The following is a 10500-nucleotide window of genomic DNA, read 5'->3' as shown; positions in this document are numbered from 1 at the left end:
TCCAACAGTAACATAAAATGTGCCAATTTCTGAACTTAATAATGAGCTTAGTTAGTGTAAAGATTCACAATCTGTCACTAAAAATGTCGGTGCCCCCAATAACTCAATTACAATGGCTGTTTTTCCTTCATATTATGTGCCCCCCCCCCAGGTTCTGGCAGGTGTGTGTGTGTGTGTGTGTGTGTGTGTGTGTGTGTGTGTGTGTGTGTGTGTGTGTGTGTGTGTGTGTGTCTACAGGAGCACGCAGTACCTGCAGCAGGGCAGCTGCCTTCCATTAAAAACACCTCATTCATCCATGAAATCAGGGTAATACGGTGACTTTCCTCATTAATGATGTCGGCTGAGAGCACGTCAGCGAGAGAAATCGGTCACAATGAAGTCATAAAGGAGCCGTTTTCATGATGAAATAACTGCAGCCTCATTTGCAGCTGCCCGACGCACCTCCAGTCCGATTGTGTTCCCCATTAAAGTGGAAAATAGTGCCGAGAAGCTCCCTTAAGGAGCCCAAATGTCAGCGCTGAGGAGGACGTCTGCAGATGAAAGATGTGTATCGTGTAAACGTCCAATAGCTTGTTGGAAACAACACAAAGACTTGTGCGACAGCAGCACGGAGGCATGGAAAACCTAGTGTTTCCAAGGTGATGCCTTGGGAGTCGAGGTTTGGGAATTTTCAGAGGTGTTTGGGAGTCTCCTCCAGAAAACCCCTGGAGGGGGCTTGGATGTGTGCTCGGTGAGGGATGGCAGGACAAACAGTGTTGTTATTCACATGCAACGTTAGCATAGCTAGGCCTAGCCTCGGGTTTAATATTGCATGAATACAACAAGGAGTTTCCTCACATTGGGGAATGAGGACAGAGGTTCAGTTGTGGGATTTTAAGGGGTAAAAGCAGGACCACGACCATCACAGCTTCATTAGTCACATTTCAAAAGTGTTGGCAAGCATGATTACAGTAACAGCACCCAGATCCTCCTGACCCCACCACTGGTCACATGACTGATGAAAGGTCGAGCAAAAAGAGGCTTTGAAGATCACTGTTGCTAGCGTCTGCTGGTTTTAACGCTAACTTCTGTAGGTATACCTGTTAGCTTACAGTAAAAACAGACTTGTCACATTTTGATCCGATTGGGGATTTTTTTTCAAAACAGCAAAATAATAAAGCAGCAGTCAAGCTAGGAGTCAAGCTAATGTGTGTGTTAGCATTGTGATTGAACAGCCTGGCATTTAGAGAAGCCTCCGTTTTTTTTGTTTTGTTTTTGCAAATCGATTGAAGTTGGAAATTTCTAGTTTAGGTGACAAAGAGACCCGAGAGACAACGGGGGTGAGCGTGAAGTGAAGCTGTTTCTCTTCCAGGCAAGTGCTGTTTTCATGATCTAGCATTCATTAGCTGGGCTAACGCTTCCATGAGAACTCAATCTCTGCACTCCTGAAAACGACACTCGCCGCGATTCCATCCAATCCATCAACATTGCCGCTCGTAAGAAGTGAAGAGGTCGAAGTAAAAGGCTCGCACACACAAGAAAAACCCAAACATTCTCTGCCGGTATCAGCAGAGCCGCGTTTGTTGTACGGCGGCAACCGAACGCCGAGCAAATATAAAAGCAGGGACACTCAGGTGGAAAACGGTGCAACGCGCACTTCAAACACCACTTTCAACTAATCCCCACGTTTACCCAACCTTCACAGTCCACCGCCGACACTCTGCCGACAGGCTTTCCCACCGCTGACGAGCATCCAGAGGAGGCGAGGAGCTCCGTCCGAGGCCGCGGCCAACATCTGCGTCCATTCAGGTGACTGACTGAATACAGCCTGTTGTCAGCCGCTGCTACGGCGACCCAACATGGATAATTGTTCATCTCCGCCTATAATTGCTCTCGTGTCCGCAAATATCTCGATAATGAAGCACGCGCCGTCGTGTTTTCCTTGGACGTGTCACGCCGCGCCCACGTAGGGGCTTATTTTAGATCGGTCCAGGCTGTTTCCAGCTGCTGGCTGTAATTCCATGTTTGGCCAGTAGGACATTTTTACGTTTATTGAGTTGGGAGACTAGCGGCGGGGCGGTCCAGTTAGCCTCGCTGCAGGGAAGGTTTTAGGTTCGAGTCCCTTCGGGGCCACTTCAGATTTGAGATATGGGATGTTGCCCCTGCGATGAGCATTTCCAGGGTGTGCCCCCCCCGCCCCCTGCCCCCCTGCCCCCCTCCAAACTGATCAATTATTCAAATGCGGCCCTCTGCTGAGGATGAATCAGATCGATAGATAGATGTATATGTTTTGGATTTAATCCCCATTTCCCATGGAAATACACACCTCTCGTTCCCTTCCTGGGTACTAACATCCAAATATCGAATCTGTCGTGTTTATTCCGAGCACGTTTCTCCGTCTCGGCGCCTCATCTGATAGCATTTTGCCTCAGGTGTCCCTAACAGGAGCTTACAAGGTAACCGCGGACGGCGTAATAAAGTCGAAACTCGAGCAGCACTTGTACGAAAATGGGGTTTATTCGCCCACCGCCTCGAGGGTCATAAAGCTGACCTCGTAATGTGGGCTTTGAGGGACAGCGGTGGGCACGCGCACGCACGCACGTGCACACCGAAGAGCTTTTATTTACAGGTCAAGCTGCTGCACACACGTGAAGAAGCCCGATTGTTGTCAGCGTTTTAGCTGGTTTTTATCCTCAAAATAAACCAATCTGGCCATCAGAGCCGATCACATGCCAGAGTCGTTCAGACGGGGCGAGAATTCAAATGCCAGCAGCGATTAAAATGTCATTGTTGGAACTGGGGAATTGCCTGGGAGCTGAATAATTGTTTATATCGATATTATATTCCTGCCCGTGGCGTCCTCGGCCATGGAGCTTACACACGTTCTATTGAGCTCAACGGAAAGGGCTGGATGTCACTGATGGATGATCAGGTAGATTCAGGCCTGGAAATGGAAGCGTAATCCGGAATTCTGATTTTAAAAAGAAGGCATCTAATCGATGTGTTTGGCTAATCGGCGGCTCATCGGCCGTCTACTAGTTTAGATAAAGGAACAGTTCAGTGAAGTGTAAATGAATCACTCTTTGATGAAGGGAAGGATGTTTTCTTTTAACCGCTGCGCTGTCTTTTCAAATTTAGATGGATATGGCGTAGGTTTGGAGCATATGGTCAGTGAGGAGCGTTTTATTTCCGCACCCAAACGCACCATGTTTGATGTGAATGTCAGTGTTGTTTTGTCATCAATCATCTTATCAAGGATTGCATTTGACATCTGTTCTTGGAATTCCTCATCAGCTGTCTGACTGATTTGTCTGACCTTCTGCTTTGAGGATCACGTGACTCCTGCGGCACAGGGAGGGGGCGCCTATCGTCTGCAGTGTGGTCCACTGATGCCCTCTGGCGGCGGTGCGGTGTACTGCTATAGGTTAGGTCAACAAAACTTTTATGATTAAAATAAATAAATAAATAATCCATGCTAACCAACATCAGAGCTCATTAAAGACCCAGCAGACACATATTAGATGAAACTGATTAAAAGGGCAGATCAGCTCATGGAGAAGCATCTACTTGCGCTACTTGTTATGAGCCAGATCCAGATGTTTTCCAGTGATCTTCTGTGAAGGGAAGAGGAGGGATCTGACATCTTCCTCCTCTCTTGTGACAACCAGGAAATCTTTAAACACTAAGAGCAGCAGTTCTGGTCTCCAAGGTTAGCTTTATCTTTGTGTCATTATTGGAATAAAGCATTATTAGAACAACAATTAGGCACTATTAACAGCAACAGCTACACCTTCATTGTCTGTTGTACCAGCAGGAACATTATATATTTGAAATTTACAGGAAAAATGCAAGAAGATTTCAGTCTACTGCCTGGAAAATGATGTGGTAATTCTCACGATGCATGTTCAGAGAAAAGCTCTAAACACGTGGCTTCAGTAGTGGTGTTATATTCCTTTTTACTTGTTTAAATTACTTATACGTTTATTCGCCTTCTGTAGCGATTATTTGACTGTTTTATCTGTTGCTATGAAACGTAAAGAAGAGCACTTTGTCCAAACTTTTACCATCCAAAGGTAAATAACAGTGACACCGTGTGGCCATGTGACGCAATTGCACCATTCTTTTAACAGACTAACAATTTGGAAAACAGACATTAAAAAACACAAGAATAGTTTTGTTGAATTGATTTTTTTTTTTTTTTAACTTCTGTGACCGCAGTTGCATGAACCTTTATCGGCGTTTGGCTGTTTTTGTCTGTAAACGAGGCTTTTGTTCCAAATGTTTGCTGGGAGGTAGCATTAAAGAAAAATAGCACACAAATAATTTGCAGTTAATTAAATCATGTGCTGATTATCCTCACGGTTGATGATTAATTATACTTCCAAATGCCTTGATTAATTAATCATCTGATCGTTGCTGCGCTACTTTAATTAACCTAGTGGAACCAAATTATCTCGCCTGCTTTTCAGCACACGGATGTCTGTGCAACCGACCTTTGCAACAGTAGTGTGTCATTAACCATCGTGCACGACCTCGGGTGATTATTATCGTGTCTGGAAAGTGCAAAGTACAAACTTTAGTTACTGGTACACGATCAAAGCGCTGCCTCTGACCTCTCACGTGATCTGCAGAGATGTGACGTTAACCCCATAAACTAATCAGGGCAGTGGGGTCGGCCTCCTCTATTTACTCTGTTGTCTGGAAGGGACGCGTTCAGTTGTAACTCTTCATCCTCACGAGAGGAGCTGGGGGATCTTTGTCTCCTTCCTGCAGCCTCTGACGTTGCAGTGAAATGTTGTGCAGCAGAGTTTCTGTGTGTGTTGTTTACTGTGTGTCTGCGAAGCGTGCTTCGGCCCCAAAGCACCGAGCAATCTAAAGAAGGCAAAAAGTAACCCGCTATCTCTGACCTTTGCTCTCTCGAGTCAACCCCGCAGGAGCTGTTTTGATTGGTTGGGAGAGCTGCACACCCCCCTCGCCCCGGCTCCTATCTCTGTCTTAGAGATCACTTTTTAACTCCAGGGAGACGCTGGTCGGTTCCACTCGAGGCTCCAGCTCCCGGTCCCACGCCTGGCAGGAAGATGTCTGACACAGCGGCCTTCGACACCAACGTCCTGACCCTCACCAGGTTTGTCCTGGAGGAGGGCAGGAAGGCCCACGGCACCGGAGAGCTGACCAATCTGCTGAACTCCATCTGCACAGCGGTGAAAGCCATCTCCACTGCTGTCAGGAAGGCTGGCATCGCTAACCTGTGAGACACTTCTTTCTCTTTTATAGTCACCTTCTTACAGTTTGAAGGGCTTTTAAATGTTGATGTGTGGGTTTTAGCTGAGACTCAATGATTCGGCTCCCAATGTGAGCGAGCCCCATCCAATAACTCTGGGTCAGAGGTCAAGAACGCTATTAGCTTGAGAAGTGTTGTAATCTTTGCTCCTCTTCTCTCTCCTGGGAGATACGGCATTGCCGGGAGCACCAACGTGACGGGCGACCAGGTGAAGAAGCTGGACATCCTGTCCAACGACCTGGTCATCAACATGATCAAATCCTCCTTCACCTCCTGCGTGCTGGTGTCAGAGGAGGATGAGAAGGCCATCATCGTGGAGCCTGATAAGAGGGTGCGCGTCAGCTTGTTGCACTGTACGTTGTGGTGGTTTCAAACTGGCGCTGACGGTGTGACTGGCTTTGATCTGACAGGGAAAATACATCGTGTGCTTTGATCCTCTGGACGGCTCCTCCAACATTGACTGCCTCGTCTCGATCGGAACCATTTTTGCCATCTACAAGAAGGTAGATCTTGGTGGGTTTGTTCTTCTCCCCAAGGGTCTCCATCGATAACACCTTTGACTCTACAGACCACAGATGATGAACCTCGTGAGGAGGATGCGCTGCAGCCGGGAAGAAACCTGGTGGCGGCCGGCTACGCTCTGTACGGCAGCGCCACCATGTTGGTCCTCTCCACCGGTCAAGGAGTCAACTGCTTCATGCTCGACCCTGTAGGGATCTGTTTCTGATTCGCGGTCAGTGCTTGGCGGCATTCTTTTAAACGGATCTTGGCGTTTTCCAGGCCATCGGCGAGTTCATCCTGGTGGATCGAGATGTGAAGATCAAGAAAAAGGGGAAAATCTACAGTCTGAACGAAGGATACGCGCAGCATTTCTACCCCGACGTGACCGAATACGTGCAGAAGAAGAAATATCCCGAGGTAAGGAATTGTGAACGTTGGCCTTCAATGGGCGCTGAGGTCAGAACCTATATTGACGGATATTCGGTGTTTCCAGGACGGCTCCGCTCCATACGGCAGTCGGTATGTGGGCTCCATGGTGGCCGACGTCCACCGTACTTTGGTGTATGGTGGCATCTTTTTATACCCCGCTAACGTCAAGAGCCCCAAGGGCAAGGTGAGCTTTCCTCTACTCGTCCACCCAAAGAGGTGATTTGGCTGCCAATAAATCGGATTCCCCCTCTGTCAGCTGAGGCTGCTGTACGAGTGCAACCCCATGGCCTTCATCATGGAGCAGGCGGGAGGCATGGCCACCACGGGCTCTGGGAATGTGCTGGACGTCCAGCCCACCTCCATTCACCAGCGGGTTCCCGTTGTCCTGGGGTCGCCAGATGATGTGAAGGAATATCTCTCCATCTTTAAAAAGCACAACAAATGAGGTATTCACATGATCACGGCGGCCATCGATTTAGTAAACGTGTTTGTTTTTTTAAAAGGTGATTTGTATTTTTTATCCTTTCACAGATGCGATGGCACGATGGAGGACTTAGGGGTGTTCAGGTGTCCTCCTTCAGCTGCACTGATGATGCCTTCAGGAACCTCAGCCGACCTGGCAAATCTGCCTCACTCTTCACAAGACAAGTGCAACTAAAAATAATCTCTTTTTTAAAATAAAAAAAACCAAAATAAACACTTGCATCGGGTCTTAAACATCATAGAATATTTGCATATGATCTATAGAAATAATGATGCACTGAAAACCTGCAGGTCCATGTATGGCCACTAGAGGGAGCGTTCAAAAATGAACAACATTCTTAACAAGTGTATAGGTTATTTCTTTTATTGTTAGCATTGCTTACAGCACTGCTGTAATCAGAATGTAAAATCTGCGTCTTTATTTTTGTTATTGAAGCTTAAAATGAAATATCTATAGATTTGAGCCGTTTTGTTGCGGCAAACGTCACTTGCTAAATTGTCAAAAGCACAAACACTGAGATGATGTGTGAGTTTACAAGTTCTCACACACATTTTTAAAGCCTCGGCGTGGTTCAATCACAGTCCAGTAGCTAAACTGATGGCAGATGTTGAATTAAAGTGGCGACTGAGCTCCAGAATGTCTCCGAAGGACTGAAACCTGAACCGTTTGGGATTTTTTTTACGTGTTTGTTGTCGGCGTCAGCACTCAGCGCCCACGAGAGGCACACATGCTAACACATCACAGGCCTGCTTGTTTATGCCCATTTTGTTCAGACTGTACATAATTACAAGTTACCGAGTCAATATTTAGATTCTGCAGGCAAAGCAGAACCCAGGAACATTGTTTTGCTTGCTACTGTGGTGTTGGTCGCTCTATAAATGTCCAGATTGAATGGAAACCTTTTTGAGGTTGCTTTTGCACACAGTTGCTTTTGCTTTTGCGCAACGGAGGCGTCTTCTTGGACCTAATTGTTTGAGTAGGTCAAAAATCCTCCTGGCGTCGTCGTCTTTGGGGTTGGGGTTTTTGGTTTAAGTACTGAAAATCTTCCCATCAGCCATCATGATTTCACCCACTGGCTTCCATTTTCGAGCCAGTCAGCATGGTTTGTCTCAGCGCAGTGACAGCCCCTGTTTAACATTAGTGTAAGCGCTGTAGCTCGGACCACCCTGACCGTGCTAACGCCTAATCCAAATACTACTTCACTGTACATCCCAAAGAACTCCCAGCTGATGTTTCACCCATCCAACAGGTCAACTGACATCTGCAGAGTCTTCGGTTTGACGTACTGCAGGGACGACCTCCTATCTTTGACTAGAACCAGGACAGTTGGGTGTCTACACGTGTTTTCCAGATATATTGAGTCTGTTGTGAATTGTGGGATTTTCCCTTATGTTGGGGCCAGTTCTTTTTGTTGTAATAAAAATGTAAGAGTAGAGAAGCCAGACGTGGACTCCAGCCAAGGCGAATGTTAATATTCAACATGTAGGATCCAGCACAGCCAGAACACACAATAGCTGTCCTCAACCAGCCCAGGACCTTCAGCAGAACAAAGCAGATGTTTCCAGGATCATTTCAGTCAAATCCTTCCAGTCCAGATGTTTGTTGTTTTGAATTTACTCAGGGATCTGCTGCTGAATCGATCACGTCTGGGCTACTGTAGGAACATGGTAAAGGCAACATGCTAGGACACATGGAGGGGGACCCGCTACAATGTTTACCTAGATCTCACTGCTAACTGAAGTAAGTAAAGCTCTGATATACTACAAAGCCATTTTCTCACAGGGTTATCACAGTAACATGAAGAGCATCCCACCGGACATCCGAAGGATATCTGAGAGGCAAAGTTCCTGCTCTGAACATCATCTTCAGATTCACCTAAACAGTACAGTTGCTCAGGCAACTCTTATGTATTATAGGTTTGTTTAATCTGTAAAAAAAACAGAGGGAAAATGATCATTTCCTAAGAGCAAATAGATCAATATAATAACAAGAAAAGTACAGTAAATATGTAGTTTTAAGATGATGCGGGTGGAGTTTCTACAGAAACAAAGGAAGGCTCCAGAGAAAACTGAAGTAATGAAAATCAAATCCATTTCTCTTGGCAGCTGCCGCTGCAATTCCAGGCTCTCTTCGTGGTTTTAAAATTGGACCATAGAGGTACTTAACATGCCTGAGTCTGTCTTTCCTCATGACCGTCGAAGTTCAGTCAGGATCTCCGCTGGGACCAGAGATTTAGAGGTTCCCTTCGCTCCCAGAACGCAAAAGGGACTGAGTGATCACTGGCTCGACGCTTTATTGTTTTAGCATTATTAGCTCTCGGGGGCTGGGTGGTCATTGCTGCTCGTAAAAAACACTCCTCCAGGAAAACAAACGCCCGTCTGGTCTGAGCGGGGCTTGGATGTCATGTGGGGAGCTTTTTTAATTGGTGGCATCGCCACCCTTTGGTCATGATGTGTCATAGTAATGCACAAACGTTGCTGACCTCAGAAGCACAGGAGGACATGGAGTTCAGTGAACTGTTCGACCTTTGCAGATTCTGTTGGGGGGGTGCAGCTGTGGAAAGACATGAATATGTCTGTCAGATGTGAAAACTGGATGAGTTGACCTGGGAGGGTTTGTGCAGGGGGGTTGGATCCACAGAAGGAGGCAAAAGGTGCTGGAAGAGATCTGGTACATTCGCAGCCACCCGGGCGCCACTGACGTCCATGCAGACATGGGGAAATCAATTAGATCGGGTAAGGCTGCCGAGGTCTTTGGTGAAAAGTTAGGAATATTTCTGGATTGCGACAGCACAAAGAATCAGGCATGGAAGAAATGTGATCTGCTGCATATTCCTCTTACTCGTGCTGTATTTGTCTGAACTGGCTGGAGAGTCTTTCGAGCCTTAAATATGAATCTAAACTGGTTTCAACTGACAGATATGAGTGTATGGACTGTTTTATTCTTCATTTGTATGAGACAACATGCTGAGGTTTGAGTTTATACCAGTAACAGGATGTGTTGCAACCATGATTGTGTGGTGGGGACAATCTAAACTGCAAATGCTGATTTAATATGTTGTTATGTTATATATATTATACATATGTTGGTTCACTATCAGTAATGCGCATTCCATCCAGTTGGCGGCGATAATGTGACATATTTATAGGCAATAACGTCATTTGACCAATTAAACATGACGGAATACATTTCATAACCTCTCAGTTACATTTCCACCCTCTAAAAATCCCCTTTCTTTGTTTTCTTGACTTTTTAACATCCATTATAAACTTTTTCAGTTTTTTGGGAGCATCATTGCCAAATTAATAGAAACGGAAGCAGCACTGACGCACTAACTGTCAATAGAAACCTGGAATCAGGCTGTCAGGCCATTGGTTGTCATTGTTTGCCAAGGAGGTCAGAATAGTCAGTTTCTCTCTTTCAAAAGCAGCTTCATCCTCCTCCTCCTTCTACTCCTCCTCCTCCTCCTCTTGTATGTCACACTCCTTCACGGCTGACTATATGGGATGTCTTGGAGTCGGTTCCTGTTCACACACTTGTGATGTTATTGTTAGGAAGTAGTTCATGTACCAAAAGGTAAAGTGCCGCCTCATTTCGATTTATCACCACAGAATGTGTGAAAACACCAAATGTTTAGTTGTTATTCCCCTGAAAATCGATTCTTTGCGCCTATGGTAAATATAAATAACCTGTTTTAAATGAAATATCTATCTATCTATCTATCTATCTATCTATCTATCTATCTATCTATCTATCTATCTATCTATCTATCTATCTATCTATCTATCTATCGTTACGTCACCGCGCCGTGACGTCAGAACCACGC

At 45.9% G+C, this 10500-nt stretch overlaps 1 protein-coding gene across 1 annotated transcript; it reads left to right on the top strand.

Annotated features, from left to right (window-relative positions):
* Positions 1-4973: 4973 nt before the first annotated feature.
* Positions 4974-6912, top strand: LOC101069203 (fructose-1,6-bisphosphatase 1-like). The gene is made up of 8 exons (XM_003965269.3): positions 4974-5227; positions 5429-5591; positions 5671-5763; positions 5829-5969; positions 6041-6178; positions 6255-6374; positions 6447-6636; positions 6722-6912. Exons 1-7 carry the CDS (start codon positions 5058-5060, stop codon positions 6633-6635), a joined length of 1014 nt encoding a protein of 337 aa, XP_003965318.1. The 5' UTR covers positions 4974-5057; the 3' UTR covers position 6636; positions 6722-6912.
* Positions 6913-10500: the final 3588 nt, after the last annotated feature.

The sequence above is a fragment of the Takifugu rubripes genome, chromosome 6, assembly GCF_901000725.2.
Source record: "Takifugu rubripes chromosome 6, fTakRub1.2, whole genome shotgun sequence".
NCBI lineage: Eukaryota > Metazoa > Chordata > Actinopteri > Tetraodontiformes > Tetraodontidae > Takifugu > Takifugu rubripes.
This window is presented reverse-complemented; position numbering and strand designations above follow the sequence as displayed.

Coding starts and splice junctions, on each gene's coding strand:
- LOC101069203 (XM_003965269.3), top strand. CDS start 5,058: ATGTCTGACACAGCGGCCTTCGACACCAACGTCCTGACCCTCACCAGG. Junction 5,764..5,828: donor TTTTTGCCATCTACAAGAAG/GTAGATCTTGGT, acceptor TTGACTCTACAG/ACCACAGATGATGAACCTCG. Junction 5,970..6,040: donor ACTGCTTCATGCTCGACCCT/GTAGGGATCTGT, acceptor GGCGTTTTCCAG/GCCATCGGCGAGTTCATCCT.